The sequence below is a fragment of the Coregonus lavaretus genome (assembly GCF_964263955.1).
Source record: "Coregonus lavaretus genome assembly, contig: HAP1_SCAFFOLD_1819, whole genome shotgun sequence".
Taxonomy (NCBI): domain Eukaryota; kingdom Metazoa; phylum Chordata; class Actinopteri; order Salmoniformes; family Salmonidae; genus Coregonus; species Coregonus lavaretus.
The window spans coordinates 36,704-60,000 of NW_028157262.1; the positions used below are offsets into that span (position 1 = coordinate 36,704).

At 44.0% G+C, this 23,297-nt stretch overlaps 1 protein-coding gene and 1 pseudogene across 2 annotated transcripts in view; one reads left to right on the forward strand and one right to left on the reverse strand.

Moving 5' to 3' along the window:
- The first annotated feature begins 1,182 nt into the window (after positions 1–1,182).
- On the forward strand, positions 1,183–19,226 carry LOC311125609 (RING finger protein 150-like; annotated as a pseudogene). Its single transcript has 6 exons — positions 1,183–1,697; positions 5,817–6,067; positions 14,519–14,673; positions 16,760–16,856; positions 17,514–17,759; positions 19,039–19,226. The product of its transcript is annotated as an RING finger protein 150-like (transcript).
- Positions 19,227–23,284: 4,058 nt separating this feature from the next.
- Positions 23,285–23,297, reverse strand: part of LOC311125606 (protein phosphatase methylesterase 1-like) — a gene marked incomplete at both ends in the record, with an annotated part of 19,429 nt that continues 19,416 nt past the window's right edge. The window contains one exon of the mRNA XM_084199635.1: positions 23,285–23,297. This exon is cut by the window's right edge and continues 12 nt beyond it. Coding sequence (XP_084055761.1) covers positions 23,285–23,297 — 13 coding nt within the window.

Below are 23,297 nucleotides of genomic sequence, written 5' to 3' on the forward strand. Positions count from 1 at the left end.
CCCTATTTGACCAAGAAAGTTTGTGTGTATGTATTACATATGTAGGCTACGTGTGCCTTTAAAATGTTTTATGTAGTTCTGTCCTTGAGCTGTTCTTGTCTATTAATGTTCTGTATTATTTCATGTTTTGTGTGGACCCCAGGAAAGAGTAGCTGCTGCTTTTGCAACAGCTAATGGGGATCCTAATAAAATACCAAATCCCACTTTGTAACGCCATAAAATGTAAAGAAATCCAAAGGCGGTGTGGACTTTCTATATGGCATGTCATACTCTTTTTGGCCAGACAGCATCAGATACACTGGCAACGTATAGGAAGACAGAGGGGGCGCTGTTTCGCTCACTCGGAAGCTTTCTCCAGTGAGATAGTTTCAGACAATTGTGAATTGAAAGAAAGTTGGCCGGTGCACAGTGCATTGTTCGGATGCTGGAATCCTTTTGGATGAACGTGCTAAATTAACCTACTTTTTGAAGTGATTTGTTTTGACAATCAGATGAAAACATCATGACTGGTTGTGTTGATGGCACATTAAAAGAAAAATACATTTTTACAGTTATATTACGTGGGGCCTGCTTTTGCTGCAACACAATGTACAGATAATTTTGTATGGTGCAATAAACTATAGGAGTACGCATATAAAAAAACGTTGACCATTTAGGCTTGAAAAAAAAAACAAAAAAAAACATGACATCTTAGAAATACTTTTAATTATTCTTTGTTTGATAAGTAGTATAAAATATCGATAACTGTGCACATTTTCCATAATTTTCGTCCTCATTATTCATTTAGAAAGTATACAGGACGGGACTTTTATTCTGAAGGATTACAAAAAGGACAGAAACACTTCGTGGACCATTATTATAACCAAACAAACGTTATAATGTCGTTGCAACTAAAGGCGTGAGTGTCAACATCGATGCAACGGTTACAGGGTTACCGTTTCGTCGCCGGGAACAAGCTGTTTATTTATAGAAAAATTTGACTTGAGGTTTTGAAAATGGAAATGTGTTCGGCTATCAGCAAGCCGACATTAGCTAGCTAGTACAGGGAGGAGGCGTCGTTTCGGAGGTTAGTGTGTGTGTGTGTTCACAAAGAAGAGAGGGAGAGACCCGGGGGGAGGAGAAGAACAACCCGCTAGCTAACGGGACCTAGTTTAGTTTGTCGACGGTACCACAGAACCTGCTTCCCCTACGGACAGAGAGAGAGAGAGAGAGAGGGGGGGGGAATACCGAAACCCAGATAGCTATGGCCATGTCGTTGATGCAGGCCTGCCGTAGTTTAGCCCTATCTACATGGCTCCTGTCGTTTTGTTTCGTTCACCTCCTCTGTTTGGACTTCACCGTTGCCGAGAGAGAGGAATGGTACACAGCCTTCGTCAACATCACCTACGTAGACCCGGTTACCTCCGAAGTCCGGACGGAGAAAACTGAATGCGGCCGATACGGGGAACACTCGCTAAAACGGGAAGCAAAAGGAGTCGTGGTGCTTCCTTCTCTCTCCCGGGACAGACAAGCCTGTGATCCCGGTACTCGGTTCGCGGTTCCGGTCCAGGGCAGTGCCTGGATAGCCCTGATAGCCAGGGGAAACTGCACCTATAAAGACAAGATAAGACACGCGGCGAGCCAAAACGCCACGGCCATCGTCATATTCAACGTTGGATCCAGCAACTCCAATGATACTATCACAATGCCACATTCAGGTATTGTCTAGCTAGCCAGATCGTCATATGATTTATCGGGTCACACAAGTGTGGAGTTGTTATGCATCGCTGAATTGCTTGCTAACGGCGATCATCCAGGGCGTGTGTGTTTATGTCTGTGTGTATGTAGCTAGCTATGTGTAAATATGTCAAACCATCCTAGAACCAGGATGGCCCCTGGCTGAGGAACCCAGTGACCTGGTGTGTGTCTGAGAGAGACCTGGAGCGTTTGATCCTGATTTCCAGAGATAATACTAACAGATCTCTGATTGTCAGTCTGCCAGTTATATAACTGTTCTTAGAAACGTGGGTGTATTGACATATGCTAGCGACTTCGGCAAAGACGGGGGTCCTCTCCTTCTCCGAGGAAGGGGGGGGGGGGGGGTCTCTCCTTTCCTCCGGTGAGACTGTGTCTCCTCTCTCTGGTCAGTCTTCCACCTGATTGCGAAACTCGTCATGCCGTATCCACATCTGCCTCATGCACAAATTCATGTTTCTACGATCAGAGAGTGAAATATTCGTCGATATTAAAAGACACGGCGAGCTGCTATTAATAATAATAATAATAAAAATACTAAAATAAATCTTGGTCGACCGAGAGTCGTCCTGTTTCTCTCGGACCAATCGATTGGTCGAAATGTTTAAACTTTTCTTTTTCCATATATAGACAGACACACCCCTGTGTGTTTGAATAAAATCTAACTCCGTATGCACTGAGTTTGTCTGATGCTTTAAGCACACTGTTTGATTAAATAATTAAGAGCCCGATGGTCACACTGTGTTTAAAAAAATAAATAAAATGACAGCGAGTGCCTGTGTGACAGGCGCACGTTGTCTCGCTCTCCAAAAGGCACCACAGCAACGCTCTCCAAAAGGCACCACAGCAACGCTCTCCAAAAGGCACCACAGCAACGCTCTCCAAAAGGCACCACAGCAACGCTCTCCAAAAGGCACCACAGCAACGCTCTCCAAAAGGCACCACAGCAACGCTCTCCAATAGGCACCACAGCAACGCTCTCCAAAAGGCACCACAGCAAAGCAAGTGATTTATTGCGCTGTCCTTGCTGAAGCTGCAACATAATTTCAGCCATTTTAGTTTCATAATCACATCGATCAATTGGTTATAACAAACTCCGAACACCGTGACATCAAAAAAATGGATGCAGAGGGCGTGAAAAAGAAACTGGAAATGGGCGAATGTTTACTGGTTGCTCAGGAGGGAAAGGGGAAGTCAGATACTGTGGAAGACGTTTGACTTAGTTGTGGAAACTACTGGAGATCAAGAAAAAGGAGGATTATAGGAGCAAGCGTTGTGAGTATTATGTGTGCCAAACAGTTGCTGTTAGATTACAATATTATAATTTTTTCTGACCATTTGAAACAGTGTTAACAACACTAAATAAGTCTCTGTTCTAATTTAAAAAAAATAATTTGGGTCATGTAGTGTATGTGAACACCTCGTCAAACATCTCATTCCAAAATCCTGGGCATTAATATGGAGTTGGTCCCCCCCTTTGCTGCTATAACAGCCTCCACTCTTCTGGGAAGGCTTTCCACTAGATGTTGGAACATTGCACCTAAATACTCTCAGACCATGAGAAACAAGATTCTCTGATCTGATGAAACCAAGATTGAACTCTTTGGCCTGAATGTCAAGCGTCACGTCTGGAGGAAACCTGGCACCATCCCTACGGTGAAGCATGGTGGTGGTGGCAGCATCATGCTGTTGGATGTTTTTCAGCGGCAGGGACTGGGAGGCGAGTCAGGATGGAGGGAAAGATGAACGGAGCAAAGTACAGAGAGATCCTTGATGATAACCTGCTCAGGACCTCAGACTGGGGCGAAGGTTCACCTTCCAACAGGACAACAACCCTAAGCACACAGCCAAGACAACACAGGAGTGGCTTCGGGACAAGTCTCTGAATGTCCTTGAGTGGCCCATCCAGAGCCCGGACTTGAACCCGATCGAACATCTCTGGAGAGACCTGAAAATAGCTGTCCAGTGACGCTCCCCCTCCAACCTGACAGAGCTTGAGAGGATCTGCAGAGAAGAACGGGAGAAACTCCCCAAATACAGGTGTGCCAAGCTTGTAGCAGGTAGCTTAGTGGTTAAGAGCGTTGTGCCAGTAACCGAGAGGTCGCTGGTTCTAATCCCCGAGCCGACTAGGTGAAAAATCTGTCTGTGCCCTTGAGCAAGGCACTTAACCCTAATTGCTGGTGTAAGTCGCTCTGGATAAGAGCGTCTGCTAAATGCTAAAATGTAAAATGTAAATGTTATAGCGCCATACCCAAGAGGACTCGAGGCTGTAATCGCTGCCAAAGGTGCTTCAACAAAGTACTGAGTAAAGGGTCTGAATACTTACGTAAATGTAATATTTCTATATATATATATTTTTTTTTTTTGCAAAAACATATAAAAACCTGTTTTTGCTTTGTCATTATGGTGTTTTGTGTGTAGTTTGATGAGTAAAAAACCCCAATATAATCAATTTTAGAATAAGGCTGTAACATAAGAAAATCTGGAAAAAAGTAAAGGGTTCTGAATACTTTCCGAATGTACTGTATAGTGTATGTATGTCCATCACACACACGCATTCATTCAGTCCAGTTTATTAGGTACACCCATCTAGTACAGATTCGGACCCCTCTTTGCCTCCAGAACAGCAAGAATTCTTTGGGGCATGAAATGTTGCTCAATTGGTATCTAGAGACCTAACGTGTGCCAGGAAAACATTCCCCACACCATTACACCACCGCCACCACCAGCCTGTACCGTTGACACCAGGCATGATGGGGCCATGGACTCATGCTGCATACACCAAAATCCTGACTCTGCCATCAGCATGACGCAACAGGAACCGGGTTTCGTCGGACCAGGCGATGTTTTTCCACTCCTCAGTTGTCCAGTGGTGATCACATGCCCACTGGAGCCGCTTCTTCTTGTTTTTAGCTGATAGGAGTGGAACCCGGTGTGGTCGTCTGCTGCAATAGCCCGTCCGTGACAAGGACTGACGAGTTGTGCTTTCCGAGATACCGTTCTGCACACCACTGTTGTACTGCGTAGTTATTTGTCTGTTTGTGGCCCGCCTGTTAGCTTGCACGATTCTTGCCATTCTCCTTCGACCTCTCATCAACGAGCTGTTTACGCCCACAGGACTGCCGCTGACTGGATGTTTTTTTGTTTGTCGCACCATTCTCAGTAAACCCTAGACACTGTAGTACGTTTAAAAGTCCAGGAAGACGGACGTTTCTGAGATACTGGATACGGCGCGCATGGCACCGACGATCACACCAGGCTCAAAGTCTCTTAGGTCACTCGTTTAGCCCATTCTAACCTTCAATCCAACAGTAACTGAATGCCTTGATGCCTGTCTGCCTGCTTTATATAGCAAGCCACGGCCACGTGACTCACTGTCTGTAGGAGTGATCCATTTTCGTGAACGGGGAGGTGTACCTAATAAACTGGCCACTGTATGTGTGTAAACACACACACACACACACACACACACAGAAAGGCCTGTTATCAGAGTGTGTTCTCTCTATCTGGTCTGGGGAGCAATAAATAGCTGTGTGTGTGTGTGTGTGTGTGTGTGTTCAGCGATAAGTGTTGAGTAGTCCAGGCCCCCAGGAATACACCTGGAACATTCCGTACGGCATTCCTGACGTTCCGTAGTGGTGGAGTCAGGAATTTCACAATGGCCCCGTCGCACTCCTTATTCCTGTCAATAGAGAAAGTAAAGAGGTTTATGTTAGGATGGAACACTCAGGAGTTCTGTTTACAGTCCCAGTGTTCTTAGAATCTATGTGGAGGTTCTAAGAGTCAGGTCCCAGACAGTCACATGGCTTCTTCTCCTGCCTAGGGAAGTCTCTCAAATTCAAATTCAAGCTGCTTTATTGGCATGAAAAACATTTGCGTTAATATTGCCAAAGCAACAATGTATACAATATACATTGTAATAAAATAATAAAGATAAATATCTCTCTCACTCTCTCTCTCTCACACGCACACACACACACACACACACACACACACACACACACACACACACACACACAGAGAGGCAGAGAGTCTGTTTTATTTGTATTCCTGTCCTAAAATCTCCCCTCCCTCCCTCTCAGGTGTGGGTGACGTGGTCGCCATCATGATCCCCGAGCCTAAAGGTCGTGAAGTCGCTGCTCTGCTAGAGCAGAACGTCACGGTAACCATGCACATCACCATAGGAACGCGTAACCTCCAGAAGTACGTGAGCAGGACCTCGGTGGTGTTCGTCTCCATCTCCTTCATCATCCTGATGATCATCTCGCTGGCCTGGCTAGTCTTCTACTACATACAGAGGTTTAGATACGCCAACGCACGAGATCGTAACCAGGTACACACACACACACACACACACCCACACACAGGGCTGGCACAATTACCGTATAATCGATGGTTATGGATGAAGACCGTCATGAAAATATATAATAACCGTCATCACTGGAGAAACTAAATGGAACTAACAGCTGCCTGAAGACGGGATGGCCGGGCGTTTTTTGTTCAGCTGAGTCCGTTTCTGACTCTTTAACAACGACATGAATCTTTGTTGCTCCTTGTTTGAAACAAGCGAGGTGTTGTAGCGGAACGAGACTTTGGTTGCCTAGGCAACGCCCCCCCCCCACCCACAATGCAGCAGCTCACGTAGAATGAATAGAACGGGCTTGGAAACCTCAAATCCTGTCAGTTTGACTGGTGAACTCGTGAGTGCACTAGCAATGGCTGCCTGGTATTGTGATGTAATCATTTCCATGGTAATGTAGAATGTTCATTCAAAAGATGCTAAGCGATGTGGCTCATGCAAGTTGAAGTCGGAAGTTTTCAGACACCTTAGCCAAATGCATTTAAACTCAGTTTTTCCACAATTCCTGACATTTAATCCTAGTAAAAATTCCCTGTCTTAGGTCAGTTAGGATCACCACTTTTTATTTTAAGAATGTGAAATGTCAGAATAATAGTAGAGAGAATGATTTATTTCAGCTTTTTATTTCTTTCATCACATTCCCAGTGGGTCAGAAGTTTACATACACTCAATTAGTATTTGGTAGCATTGCCTTTAAATTGTTTAACTTGGGTCAAACGTTTCGGGTAGCCTTCCACAAGCTTCCCACAATAAGTTGGGTGAATTTTGGCCCATTCCTCCTGACAGAGCTGGTGTAACTGAGTCAGGTTTGTAGGCCTCCTTGCTCGCACACGCTTTTTCAGTTCTGCCCACAAATGTTGTATAGGATTGAGGTCAGGGCTTTGTGATGGCCACTCCAATACCTTGACTTTGTTGTCCTTAAGCCATTTTGCTACAACTTTGGAAGTATGCTTGGGGTCATTGTCCATTTGGAAGACCCATTTGTGACCAAGCTTTAACTTCCTGACTGATGTCTTGAGATGTTGCTTCAATATATCCACATAATTTTCCTTCCTCATGATGCCATCTATTTTGTGAAGTGCACCAGTCCCTCCTGCAGCCAAGCACCCCCACAGCATGATGCTGCCACCCCCGTACTTCACGGTTGGGATTGTGTTCTTAGGCTTGCAAGCGACCCCCTTTTTCCTCCAAACATAACAATGGTCATTATGGCCAAACAGTTCTATTTTTGTTTCATCAGACCAGAGGATATTTCTCAAAAAAGTACGATCTTTGTCACAATGTGCAGTTGCAAACCATAGTCTGGCTTTTTTATGGCGGTTCTGGAGCAGTGGCTTCTTCCTTGCTGAGCGGCCTTTCAGGTTATGTTGGTATAGGACTCGTTTTACTGTGGATATAGATACTTTTGTACCTGTTTCCTTCAGCATCTTCACAAGGTCCTTTGCTGTTGTTCTGGGATTGATTTGCACTTTTCGCACCAAAGTACGTTCATCTCTAGGAGACAGAACACGTCTCCTTCCTGAGCGGTATGACGGCTGCGTGGTCCCATGGTGTTTATACTTGCGTACTATTGTTTGTACAGATGAACGTGGTACCTTCAGGCGTTTGGAAATTGCTCCCAAGGATGAACCAGACTTGTGGAGGTCTACAATTATTTTTCTGAGGTCTTGGCTGATTTCTTTTGATTTTCCAGACTCTGTCAAGCAAAGAGGCACTGAGTTTGAATGTAGGCCTTGAAATACATCCACAGGTACACAATTTGTAAGTCGCTCTGGATAAGAGCGTCTGCTAAATGACGTAAATGTAAATGTACACCTCCAATTGACTCAAATGATGTCAATTAGCCTATCAGAAGCTTCTAAAGCCATGACATCATTTCCTGTAATTTTCCAAGCTGTTTAAAGGCACAATCAACTTGGTGTATGTAAACTTCTGACCCACTTGAATTGTGATACAGTGAAATAATCTCTCTGTAGGTTTGCCTCTAGGTCCCGTGTAGCTCAGTTGGTAGAGCATGGCGCTTGCAACGCCAGGGTTGTGGGTTCTTTTCCCACGGGGGGCCAGTATGAAAATGTATGCACTCACTAACTGAAAGTCACTCTGGATAAGAGCGTCTGCTAAATGACTAAAATGTAAATGTAAACAATTGTTGGAAAAATGACTTGTGTCATGCACAAAGTAGATGTCCTAACCGACTTGCCAAAACTATAGTTTGTTAACAAGATATTTGTGGAGTGGTTGAAAAACTAGTTTTAATGACTCCAACCTAAGTGTATGTAAACTTCCGACTGTAACGTCAGTTGAGTTGAATCGACAAATCACAACACATATTGATGGGTACACTTCCTGCTTTTACTTCCTGCTTTGCTTCTATGGTTACACTCGCAATGGCCGCCAGTCCACCCGTTATGCCGTCATAGACTTGAATGGGGACACGTTCTATTCATTCTATATATTTATGGCAGCACATGCAGAGCGGAGGAGAGGGGAAATGTGCGTATTTTTTTGCTATTCGAACGGGTATATTATGTAGACAGTGGTCATTTGGCTCCAAAAATCCAACATTCCATGGCCGTCACAGCCCCACACACACACACACACACACACACACACACACACACACACACACACACACACACACACACACACACACACACACACACACACACGTTCAGATACGCCCATGCATAAGACCACATTCAGATACTCACACACACTACTGAAAACGGGTACAGTTCAGTAACACAAGACCACAACTTGTTGCAGACATGGCATACATTTCACTGTTTTTTGTTTATAGATTTTTAAGGACTAACCCCCCGTTGTCTCACGTCAGCTAGCGCGATGGCCTTCTGCGCTGATCTGTCTGATAACTCGCGAACACTCATGGGAATAGCTCAAAAGATGATCCGGCTACAATAGGCTGTCCTAACATTCAAAGATGTTACCACGGTGACATCGTCCACTGAAACCCCCTTTCATCCTCAATAGAGTCAGTTAACCTGACCCAAAACTATAAACCTGTAGCTAATATTGACGTTTTTTTTTTCATGAGCAAGTCTTCACTACCCAATTCTACGTCTAGTTAAGGTGATTTGTGGTTATGACATTCGAAATGTGCAAAGTTTATCTCGCTTAAACTCTCTACCTAGCTAGTGTCTGCTGGCTGGTTTAACCAGTCTCTCAAATCAATCTATATGAAACGAAAGACAGGGATGCGAACAACGCCAGTTCACGCGCACGCAATGCTGAATACTCCATCTAGCTAGCTAACTAGTGTAGCGGAACGCTAGCTGACTGCTCTCTGTGATGTCATCACGTTGGCCAAATGTTGCAAAGTGGCAAGGCACAGTCCCAGCTGTCAGTCCAGATACAATAATACTATATATTATATATACAGTCCCAGCTGTCAGTCCAGATACAATAATACTATATATTATATATACAGTCCCAGCTGTCAGTCCAGATACAATAATACTATATATTATATATACAGTCCCAGCTGTCAGTCCAGATACAATAATACTATATATTATATATACAGTCCCAGCTGTCAGTCCAGATACAATAATACTATATATTATATATACAGTCCCAGCTGTCAGTCCAGATACAATAATACTATATATTATATACAGTCCCAGCTGTCAGTCCAGATACAATAATACTATATATTATATACAGTCCCAACTGTCAGTCCAGATACAATAATATTATATATACAGTCCCAGCTGTCAGTCCAGATACAATAATACTATATATTATATATACAGTCCCAGCTGTCAGTCCAGATACAATAATACTATATATTATATACAGTCCCAACTGTCAGTCCAGATACAATAATATTATATACAGTCCCAGCTGTCAGTCCAGATACAATAATACTATATATTATATATACAGTCCCAGCTGTCAGTCCAGATACAATAATACTATATATTATATATACAGTCCCAGCTGTCAGTCCAGATACAATAATACTATATATTATATATACAGTCCCAGCTGTCAGTCCAGATACAATAATACTATATATTATATACAGTCCCAACTGTCAGTCCAGATACAATAATATTATATACAGTCCCAGCTGTCAGTCCAGATACAATAATACTATATATTATATATACAGTCCCAGCTGTCAGTCCAGATACAATAATACTATATATTATATATACAGTCCCAGCTGTCAGTCCAGATACAATAATACTATATATTATATACAGTCCCAGCTGTCAGTCCAGATACAATAATACTATATATTATATACAGTCCCAACTGTCAGTCCAGATACAATAATATTATATACAGTCCCAGCTGTCAGTCCAGATACAATAATACTATATATTATATATACAGTCCCAGCTGTCAGTCCAGATACAATAATACTATATATTATATATACAGTCCCAACTGTCAGTCCAGATACAATAATACTATATATTATATATACAGTCCCAACTGTCAGTCCAGATACAATAATACTATATATTATATATACAGTCCCAACTGTCAGTCCAGATACAATAATACTATATATTATATATACAGTCCCAACTGTCAGTCCAGATACAATAATACTATATATTATATACAGTCCCAGCTGTCAGTCCAGATACAATAATACTATATATTATATATACAGTCCCAGCTGTCAATCCAGATACAATAATACTATATATTATATATACAGTCCCAGCTGTCAATCCAGATACAATAATATTATATATACAGTCCCAGCTGTCAATCCAGATACAATAATACTATATATTATATATACAGTCCCAGCTGTCAGTCCAGATACAATAATACTATATATTATATATACAGTCCCAGCTGTCAGTCCAGATACAATAATACTATATATTATATATACAGTCCCAGCTGTCAATCCAGATACAATAATACTATATACAGTCCCAGCTGTCAGTCCAGATACAGGGCCGTGAAAATGTATTTTCCCCCTTTCTGATTTTCTCTATTGTTGCATATTTTTTTATACTGAATGTTATCAGATCTTCAACCAAAACCTAATATTAGATAAAGGGAACCTGAGTTTACAAATAAAAAAAAATGGATACTTACTTAATTAATAAAGTTATGCAATGCCCAATTCACCTACAGTGCATTCGGAAAGTATTCCGACCCCTTGACTTTTTCCACATTTTGTTACGTTACAGCCTTATTCTAAAATTGATTAAATTGTTGTTTTTCCTCATTAATCTACACCCAATACCCCATAGTGACAAAACAAAAACAGCATTTTTGAAATGTTTGCAAATGTATTACAAATAAAAAACTGATATCACATTTACATAAGTATTCAGACCCTTTACTCAGTACTTTGTTGAAGCACCTTTGGCAGCGATTACGGCCTCGAGTCTTCTTGGGTATGACGCTACAAGCTTGGCACACCTGTATTTGGGGAGTTACTCCCATTATTCTCTGCAGATCCTCTCAAGCTCTGTCAGGTTGGATGGGGAGTGTCGCTGCACAGCTATTTTCAGGTCTCTCCAGAGATGTTCGATGGGGTTCAAGTCCAGGCTCTGGCTGGGCCACTCAAGGACATTCAGAGACTTGTCCCGAAGCCAGTCCTGCGTTGTCTTGGCTGTTTGCTTAGGGTCGTTGTCCTGCTGGAATGTGAACCTTCGCCCCAGTCTGAGGTCCTGAGCGCTCTGGAGCAGGTTTTCATCAAGGATCTCTCTGTACTTTGCTCTGTTCATCTTTCCCTCGACCCTGCCTAGTCTCCCAGTCCCTGCCGCTGAAAAACATCCCCACAGCATGATGCTGCCACCACCATGCTTCACCGTAGGGATGGTGCCAGGTTTCCTCCAGATGTGACGCTTGGCATTCAGGCCAAAGAGTTCAATCTTGGTTTCATCAGACCAGAGAATCTTGTTTCTCATGGTTTTGAGAGTCTTTAGGTGCCTTTTGGCAAACTCCAAGCGGGCTGTCATGTGCCTTTTACTGAGGAGTGGTTTCCATCTGGCCACTCTACCATAAAGGCCTGATTGGTGGAGTGCTGCAGAGATGGTTGTCCTTCTGGAAGGTTCTCCCATCTCCACAGAGGAACTCTGGAGCTCTGTCAGTGTGACCATTGGATTCTTGGTCACCTCCCTGACCAAGGCCCTTCTCCCTCGATTGCTCAGCTCTAGGAAGAGTCTTGGTGGTTCCAAACTTCTTCCATTTAAGAATGATGGAGGCCACTGTGTTCTTGGGGACCTTCAATGCTGCAGACATTTTTTGTTACCCTTCCCCAGATCTGTGCCTCGACACAATCCTGTCTCGGAGCTCTACGGACAATTCCTTCAACCCCATGGCTTGGTTTTTGCTCTGACATGCACTGTCAACTGTTGGACCTTTTTATATAGACAGGTGTGTGCCTTTCCAAATCAAGGTGGATTCCAAGTTGCAGAAAAATCTCAAGGATGATCAATGGAAACAGGATGCACTTGAACTCAATTTCGAGTCTCATAGCAAAGGGTCTGAATACTTATGTAAATAAGGTATTTCTGTTTTTGATTTTTTTTATAAATTTGCAAACATTTCTAAACCTGTTTTTGCTTTGTCATTATGGGGTATTGTGTGTAGATTGATGATTTAATATATTTTTGAATAAGGCGGTAATGTAACAAAGTGTGGAATAAGTCAAGGGGTCTGAATACTTTCCCAATGCACTGTAATTGCCCCCTTACACTCAATAACTGTTTGTGCAATCTTTAGCTGCAATAACTGCAACCAAATGCTTCCTGTAGTTGTTGATCAGTCTCTCACGTCGTTGTGGAGGAATTTTGGCCCACTCTTCCATGCAGAACTGCTTTAACTTAGCGACATTTGTTGAATTTTCAAGCATGAACTGCTCCTTTCAAGTCCTGCCACAACATCTCAAATGGGATTAGGTCTGGACTTTGACTAGGCAATTCCAAAGCTTCAAATGTGTTGCATTTTAGCTAATTTCATGTGGACTTGATTGTGTGTTTTGGATCATTGTCTTGCTGCATGACCCAGCTGCGCTTCAGCTTCAGCTCACAGACGGATGGTCTGACATTCTCCTGTAGAATTCTCTGATACAGAACAGAATTCATGGTTCCTTCTATTAAGGCAAGTCGTCCAGGTCCTGAGGCAGCAAAGTATCCTCAAACCATCACACCACCACCACCATGCTTGACCTTTGGTATGATGTTCTTACTGTGGAATGCAGAGTTTGGTTTTCACCAGGCATAATGGGACCCATCTCATCCAAAAAGTTGACTCAAGTTTACCAAAAAGCACCTGGATGATCATCAAGACTCTTTGAAGAATGTTCTACGGACAGATGAGTCAAAAGTATAACTTTTTGGACGACATGGCGACTTGAGACTGATCAACAGGAAGCGTTTGGTTGGAGTCATGGCAGCTAAAGCTGAGTGTAAGGGGGCAATTACTTTTTCAAAGGGGCATTGTGTGTTGCATAACTTTTGTTTATGAAATAAGTATGTAATTGTTGTGTTATCTGTAAACTCAGGTTGCCATTATCTAATATTAGGTTTTGGTTGAAGATCGGATAACATTCAGTATCCAAAATATGCAAAAGTAGAGAAAATTAGAAAAGGGGCAAATATTTTATCACGCCGCTGATTTCTGAAAACATTCCCATAACGTTGGTGCCGTACAACTTCATCAACAAGCTGGCAAACTAGCTAGCGTATGGCCATTCAAACTAGCTAGCGTATGGCCATTCAAACTAGCTAGCGTATGGCCATTCAAACTAGCTAGCGTATGGCCACTCAAACTAGCTAGCGTATGGCCATTCAAACTAGCTAGCGTATGGCCACTCAAACTAGCTAGCGTATGGCCATTCAAACTAGCTAGCGTATGGCCATTCAAACTAGCTAGCGTATGGCCACTCAAACTAGCTAGCGTATGGCCACTCAAACTAGCTAGCGTATGGCCATTCAAACTAGCTAGCGTATGGCCATTCAAACTAGCTAGCGTATGGCCATTCAAACTAGCTAGCGTATGGCCATTCAAACTAGCTAGCGTATGGCCATTCAAACAAGCTAGCGTATGGCCATTCAAACAAGCTTGCACTAACCTGCTATGGTTTGCCGTAGTAGCCAATGCGTCATAACTACCAGGAGCGGTGTGATTTTTAGAATTAGGAACTAGTGTTAGGCATATTAGCAAAATCTGATTTTTTTTAGGTGAGTTCCACGTCCTAAAAGACAGATCGGTTGAGGGATGAGCGTGGCTCAGGAGTGGCGCAATCGAACGTTAGACAACGGACTAACCCCTAGTCTCTCCACCTCTCTCTCTCTCTCTCTCTCTCTCTCTCTCTCTCTCTCTCTCTCTCTCTCTCCCCTCTCTCTCCCCTCTCTCTCCCCTCTCTCTGTCTCTCCCCCCTCTCTCTGTCTCTCCCCCTCTCTCACTCTCTCTCCCCAGAGGCGTCTGGGAGATGCAGCTAAGAAGGCCATCAGTAAACTGCAGGTCAGGACCATCAGGAAAGGAGACCAGGAGACCGAGTCAGACTTTGATAACTGTGCCGTGTGTATCGAGGGCTACAAGCCAAACGATGTGGTCAGGATACTACCCTGCAGGTAAATAAGACTGTTAGAAACCCTCAAAGGGATACTTGGGGATCTTGGCAATGAGGCCCTTCTCCAGAGTCATATTAACATTTAACATTTTAGTCATTTTAGCAGACGCTCTTATCCAGAGCGACTTACAGTTAGTGATTGCATACATTATTATATATATATATATTATTTTTTTTCTTCATTTTATTTATTTCATACTGGCCCCCCCTGTGGGAATCAAACCCACAACCCTGGCGTTGCAAACGCCATGATCTACCAACTGAGCTACATCCCTGCCGGCCATTCCCTCCCCTACCCTGGACGACGCTGGGCCAATTGTGCGCCGCCCCCATGGGTCTCAAATGAACCTGTGGATACCATTTTTATGTCTCTGTGTCCATCCAGTATGAAGGAAGTTGAGGTAGTTTTGAGATCAAATTGCGCTAACGCTAGTTAGTAACTTCCTTCAAACCGCACGCAGAGACATAAACATGGTGTCCACGAGTTCATCTGACTCTGGGGAAGTATTGCTAAATATAATTTTGTATTATATACACTACCAGTCAAAAGTTTTAGAACACCTACTCATTCAAAGGTTTTTCTCTATTTTTACTGTTTTCTACATTGTAGAATAATAGTGAAGACATCAGAACTATGAAATAACACATATGGAATCATGTAGTTACCAAAAAAAGTGTTAAACAAATCAAAATATATTTTATATTTGAGATTCTTCAAATAGCCACCCTTCGCCTTGATGACAGCTTTGCACACTCTTGGCATTCTCTCAACCAGCTTCATGAGGTAGTCACCTGAATGTCCAAACATTTGACTGGTAGTGTGTATTTTTTTCAAAACTTGGGGGTGGCAAATAAAACCACCCGCGGGCCAAATTTGGCTCGCAGGCCGCCAGTTGGGGAACCCTGTACTAAAGGGTAAAAAAATAAGTATTGAGCAAAACTTCTTTGTAGGGAATCTGTGATGTCATCGGCCTCCCCCGCTTGCTTGAGGAACAATAGAGGAGCAATAGAGGAAAGCCCCTCCCCCTTGTGTGATGTCATGACTTACCTGGACCACCTATTGAGGTGTGCCTTTTTGTTAAGTAAATCAGGTGTTAAACGAGGTTGAAAGGAGACTGGCTTGCCGCTTTAATACACCTGTTATGACCCATTCGTAAGCCCTTTTAGAAACACTTGATACCCTGCTGGTAAACCCACCCTGGCACTCATGTTCTAAACAACCCGTTATAAACATGTTACAGAGCCGTTATAAACATGTTACAGACCCGTTATAAACATGTTACAGACCCGTTATAAACATGTTACAGACCCGTTATAAACATGTTACAGACCCGTTATAAACATGTTACGGACCCGTTATAAACATGTTACAGAGCCGTTATAAACATGTTACAGACCCGTTATAAACATGTTACAGACCCGTTATAAACATGTTACAGACCCGTTATAAACATGTTACAGACCCGTTATAAACATGTTACAGACCCGTTATAAACATGTTACGGACCCGTTATAAACATGTTACAGACCCGTTATAAACATGTTACAGAGCCGTTATAAACATGTTACAGACCCGTTATAAACATGTTACAGACCCGTTATAAACATGTTACAGACCCGTTATAAACATGTTACAGAGCCGTTATAAACATGTTACAGACCCGTTATAAACATGTTACAGACCCGTTATAAACATGTTACAGACCCGTTATAAACATGTTACGGACCCGTTATAAACATGTTACGGACCCGTTATAAACATGTTACAGACCCGTTATAAACATGTTACGGACCCGTTATAAACATGTTACAGACCCGTTATAAACATGTTACAGACCCGTTATAAACATGTTACAGAGCCGTTATAAACATGTTACAGACCCGTTATAAACATGTTACGGACCCGTTATAAACATGTTACAGACCCGTTATAAACATGTTACGGACCCGTTATAAACATGTTACAGACCCGTTATAAACATGTTACAGACCCGTTATAAACATGTTACAGACCCGTTATAACCATGTTACAGACCCGTTATAACCATGTAACAGACCCGTTATAAACTGTTTCTTTCTCCTGTCAGACATCTGTTCCATAAGAACTGTGTGGACCCCTGGCTGCTGGACCACAGGACCTGCCCAATGTGCAAGATCAACATCCTCAAAGCCCTGGGAATCGCTGTGAGTCATTTACGAATCATTTATGATTCAATTACAGAGTTATCAAAGTCACTCATTCATACGAATCGAAAGCTGCTTTTTGGTCACCATCAGAATTGTATTGAATCAAATCCATCCAAACTTCACTCCCTCGCACCAACATGATTTAATATGTTTGAACTGAACCCACATATATACTGAACTGTTTCTCTCTCTACTCTTTCTCTGCTCTCTCTCCTTCCTTTCCTCTCGTCTCTCTCCCCCTCTCTTTCGTCTCTCTCCCCCTCTCGTCTCTCTCCCCTCCCTCCTCGTCTCTCCCTCTCTCTCGTCTCTCTCCCCCCCCCTCTCGTCTCTCTCCCCCTCTCTCTCGTCTCTCTCTCCCCTCTCTCCGTCTCTCTCTCCTTCTCGTCTCTCTCCCTCCCTCTCTCTCGTCTCTCTCTCTCTCCCCCTCTCTCGTCTCTCTCTCTTTCTCGTCTCTCTCCCTCCCTCTCTCTCGTCTCTCTCTCCCCCTCTCTCGTCTCTCCCCCCCCCTCGTCTCTCTCCCCCTCTCTCGTCTCTCCCCCCCTTGTGTCTCTCCCCCCCTTGTCTCTCTCCCCCCTCTCTCGTCTCTCTCCCCCCTCTCTCGTCTCTCTCCCCCCTCTCTCGTCTCCCCCCCCCCCCCCTCTCTCATCTCTCCAGTTAAATGCAGACTGTCTGGATGACCTGCCCTTGGACTATGAGATGCTGGGTGTGGGTGGGGGGGTCGGGGTGGAGGGTCTGGCCCTGGAGGCTGTGGTGTCGGAAGGGTCCAGTGACGGACCCTCAGTGAGGGGGGCTCGGTGGTTCTAGATCCGGGGATGCGGAGGATGGGGCTACCACAAGACTACCACGACCCAGACCCTCTGAGGGATAGTCCCATTACAGTAACTACTGACACACTCACTGGTGAGATTACACACACACACACACACACACACACACACACACACACACACACACACACACACACACACACACACACACACACACTGGTGAGACTACACACACACTGGTGAGACTACACACACACACACACACACACACACACACTGGTGAGACTACACCACACTGGTGAGACTACACACACAACACACACACACACACACACACACATACACACACACACTGGTGAGAGAGAAAGGGTGGGGAGTTTGATGGTGAGAGAGAAAGGGGTGGGGAGTTTGATGGTGAGAGAGAGGGTGGGGAGTTTGATGGAGAGAGAGAAAGGGTGGGGAGTTTGATGGAGAGAGAGAAAGGGTGGGGAGTTTGATGGAAGTAGTAGAAGTATTGACTCTACACACACAGCACTCATAGTGGCACCTGGTGGCAACTCTGATTAATTACACCCTCATCCCTCTCTCATCCCTCATCCCTCTCTCATCTCCCCCCTCTCTCTCCCCTCATCTCCCCTCTCTCCCTACCCCCCCTCTCTCTCCCTCTCATCTCCCCTCTCTCATCTCCCCCTCTCTCTCCCCCTCTCTCATCTCCCCCCTCTCTCCCTCTCTCATCTCCCCCCTCTCTCTCATCTCCCCTTCTCTCCCTACCCCCCCTCTCATCTCCCCTCTCTCTCTACCCCCCTCTCTCATCTACCCCCTCTCTCATCTCCCCCTCTCTCTCCCTCTCATCTCCCCCCTCTCTCTCATCTCCCCTCTCTCCCTACCCCCTTCTCTCATCTCCCCTCTCTCTACCCCCCTCTCTCTCCCTCTCATCTCCCCTCTCTCCCTACCCCCCTCTCTCATCTCCCCCCTCTCTCCCTCTCTCATCTCCCCCCTCTCTCTCATCTCCCCTCTCTCCCTACCCCCCCTCTCATCTCCCCCTCTCTCTCATCTCCCCTCTCTCCCTACCCCCCTCTCTCATCTCCCCCCTCTCCCTACCCCCCTCTCTCATCTCCCCCCTCTCTCTCCCTCTCATCTCCCCCCTCTCTCTCATCTCCCCCCTCTCTCTCATCTCCCCTCTCTCCCTACCCCCCTCTCTCATCTCCCCCCTCTCTCATCTCCCCTCTCTCTACCCCCCTCTCTCTCCCACTCATCTCCCCTCTCTCCCTACCCCCTCTCTCATCTCCCCCTCTCTCTCCCTCTCTCATCTCCCCCCTCTCTCATCTCCCCCCTCTCTCTCATCTCCCCTCTCTCCCTACCCCCCCTCATCTCCCCCCTCTCTCTCTCTCTCCCCCGCTCCCTCTCTCTAGGGGAACTCCAGCCCATGACCAGCAGTGCATCCCTGGTGCTCGCCGTGGAAACAGGACTGTCGGACGAAGACCTGTCACTGGGACAACCAACCCCTACTGGGGACAACAAGTCCTGAGAACCCGGGCCAGAACCGGGCCAGAACAGGGCCTTACCTGGGACAAATCTAACCTGGGACAAAGGACAGAGACATACCTGTAGGCTGGATAAACCTGCCTGGAATGGTCCTAACTGGGTAAACCTACCTGTGAGTGATTCCAGATTAAACCAGGACAAAAAAAGACCACGATTTGGTGGATTTTCTGGAAATTGTATCCATAGAATGGTCCTTTGGAGGAAGGATGTAATGTAATGTAATCCATAGAATGGTCCTTTTGGAGGAAGTATTATTTACATATTTGACATTTTGTATCTAAAAGAATAATTGAAAAAATCATTAATCAAAGTTGCCATATTTATTTCATTTTGGGCTAACCCAGGCCTCCAGTAAGACTCTGTAGGTGCTCCAAAGCAACAGTTGGTACGAAGCTTTGCTATGAAATAGGAGTAGCAAATCTACCTGGGACCAACCTGGGACAACCCCGTCTGCGATGGGACACACCGCGTACAGTGTAGACACTCAGCTCTGTAGCCTTGGTTACGCGGAGAATAGACTCACCTGGTTACGGTAATATGGTTGGCCTCACCTGTCCTGTATGGCTTATGGAGCTATCTGGCTGGTAGGGTTACTGTTACCTGGTGGGGTATTCTACCTGTCATGGAGTTACCTGTTACCTGGAGTCCAGGAATGGATATTGAGGAAATATTTCACAATAAGAGTTCTGATCACGCACACTGAGCAGTATGGAATTGACGGAACCCTGTGGATCTATAAAACAGATTTCTAAAACCACCATTTTGAAACGGAACTTCAGCAACAAGAACTGGTGCAGGAATGACCGGGATATTTTATTTAGAAAAGCCTCAAAAGATCTCTGGGAGATGTAGTCAGTGAACTGCACCCTATCTTCTTTCTGCTATACTTCCTGGAATGATATGGTCTCTACTTACAGTAACCATGGATCAGGTCACACAACTACATAGTATTACTACAACAGTACTGCAGTATTTTAAAAGTATAACTACAGTATTCTCTCCTTCAGTCTGCCTGTGTGTATTCTAAGGTCATATATCTCAAAGAAGTGTTTCCTCAAATATTCCTTTAGCCTCCGTCTGTCCGTCCGTCCGTCCGTCCGTCCGTCCGTCTGTCTATATCTGTACGATCTCACAGTATAGGGGCCCCGTGTAGCTCAGTTGATAGAGCATGGCGCTTGCAACGCCATGGTTGTGGGTTCGATTCCCACGGGGGGGGGGCAGTATGGAATAAAAAATAAAAATGTATGCACTCACTCTGGATAAGAGCGTCTGCTAAAATGACTAAAATGTAAAAATGTAAAGCTTTTTTTTTTTTCCTATTTGTTTTTTTTACTACCGTTGTCTGTCTTAACTGGCCAATCAGAGTTGGTTGTGGTTGTGTTGCCATGGTGTTGCTAATATAACTCCTCTTTTTGACAATCGGATGTTACGGCGACGCTATGAAACGTTCTAGAATCCTTCTCAGAACCTTCCTTCAGCGTTAATGGTTGGGTGTTTTGGGTGGGAGGGACTGGCTGGCTGCAAGATAACATGTCCGTAATCTCAGTGGATGTAGTCTCAATGGCACCCTATTCCCTATATAGTGCACTACTTTAGACCAGAGAATGGCACCCTATTCCCTATATAGTGCACTACTTTAGACCAGAGAATGGCACCCTATTCCCTATATAGTGCACTACTTTAGACCAGAGAATGGCTCCCTATTCCCTATATAGTGCACTACTTTAGACCAGAGAATGGAACCCTATTCCCTATATAGTGCACTACTTTAGACCAGAGAATGGCACCCTATTCCCTATATAGTGCACTACTTTAGACCAGAGAATGGTACCCTATTCCCTATATAGTGCACTACTTTAGACCAGAGAATGGCACCCTATTCCCTATATAGTGCACTACTTTAGACCAGAGAATGGCACCCTATTCCCTATATAGTGCACTACTTTAGACCAGAGAATGGCACCCTATTCCCTATATAGTGCACTACTTTTGACCCCAGAGCCCTATGGATCCTGAATAGGGAATATTTGGATGCAGACTGACTGAGTGTTTTTGACGGGAAAGAGAAATGGAGTTCTCTTATTTTGATAAAAAGGTAAAATGATTTATTTTTGTAACGACGCAAAGAGAGAGGGAACACAGTGTTACTGACCCTGAAACAAACAGCTCGAGGATGAATCAATAACAGGGATTCTGAATCGAATAGACAAACGGCCGAAAACAATTCATGTTTGTAGATAAATATCTGAGCAGCTCCATAGACATACGGCTCCTTAGGAATGTCTTGTCTTTCTAAACAGCTGTTAGCTCCTCTGTTCTCTATTCTAATTACCTCACCCCCACCCCCCCTCCCCCCTCCCTCTAATTCTCTCCTCCATCAAGTATGCACTTGTTCACTCCCCTCAGGGTTCTGAAAGTATTGGAAGGGGTTGGTAGTAGTTTCCACTGAGAGGAATGGGGACGTTTCCATCGTATTTCTAGCATGAATTCATTACTTTCAGATCCATGAGGGGGAGTGAGCAAGTGCACACTTCCAGGGGGTTAAAATGTATAGAATTGGGAGGCATCCCTAGGGTCACTCATATAAAGGGAGAGGATCGTCCAACCACGTCAAGGCTCTCTGCAATCTGATAGGCTGAGAGTGAGTTAGTTAGGCCCCCCCCCCCCCCCCCATGGTGTTCGTAACCATGGTAATGGCATGGTTGTTGTTTCGGGGAATCCAGAACATCCAGAATGAGTAGTATGGGTGTTTTCTCTCTCTCTCTCACACACAGGATATGTGTATATAATATTTGCCAGATGTGGGGTATTTTTGATTGTCTGTAAAATGTTGCACGTGTTCCAATAAATGTTATTGCATGTTTTTTTTCCACATCTCTTTTAATGAATAAATCCTTAGCGAGACTTTACATTACAGACCAACATGAATAAATCCTTAGCGAGACTTTACATTACAGACTAACATGAATAAATCCTTAGCGAGACTTTACATTACAGACTAACATGAATAAATCCTTAGCGAGACTTTACATTACAGACCAACATGAATAAATCCTTAGCGAGACTTTACATTACAGACTAACATGAATAAATCCTTAGCGAGACTTTACATTACAGACTAACATGAATAAATCCTTAGCGAGACTTTACATTACAGAACAACATGAATAAATCCTTAGCGAGACTTTACATTACAGACTAACATGAATAAACCCTTAGCGAGACTTTACATTACAGACTAACATGAATAAACCCTTAGCGAGACTTTACATTACAGACTAACATGAATAAATCCTTAGCGAGACTTTACATTACAGACTAACATGAATAAACCCTTAGCGAGACTTTACATTACAGACTAACATGAATAAATCCTTAGCGAGACTTTACATTACAGACTAACATGAATAAATCCTTAGCGAGACTTTACATTACAGACTAACATGAATAAATCCTTAGCGAGACTTTACATTACAGACTAACATGAATAAATCCTTAGCGAGACTTTACAGAACAACATGGAAGGACAGTACAAGCAATATGAGGCTGGTTTCCAAAAGACAGAAGTTCGGCCTAGTCCTGGTCTAAAAAAACATTCCATTGAAAGCAAAGTCCAGGACTTTATCAGAAACCAGCCCATAGTCGCAATACTACATGTTGTTGTTTTCCCCTGGCATCCTTTACAACATGGCTTCCTTCACACAACAGGAAATGTAGCCTTTATGGAAATATCATCACTCCCCACCTGTAACACATTACTGTGTGTGTCTGCGTGTGTTTAATGATCGTAACAGTCCTCTCCCGTGAGAGCTGTTTACCCCAACACGTGTTTGGAGTGTCAGTCCAACTGAACACTGCGTACATAGTTTAGCATGCTGCCCATACTAGTGGGGGCTTCTACCTCAAAACACTGCAATATGTTTACTAAACTACACAACGACTGGAAAATATGGAATTCTAAAGTGACTAAGATGGTAAAATAATAACCATGGTTACCAGTAAAACATTCTAAACTGTTGGAAAGTAAAATATGAAAATGATTTGATTTAAAACAAACATTTGTTGTTCAGGACACAGAAAGGCTGGATGTTCTGGTAGGTAGGCCTGCTGACCTCACCGCGTGAAA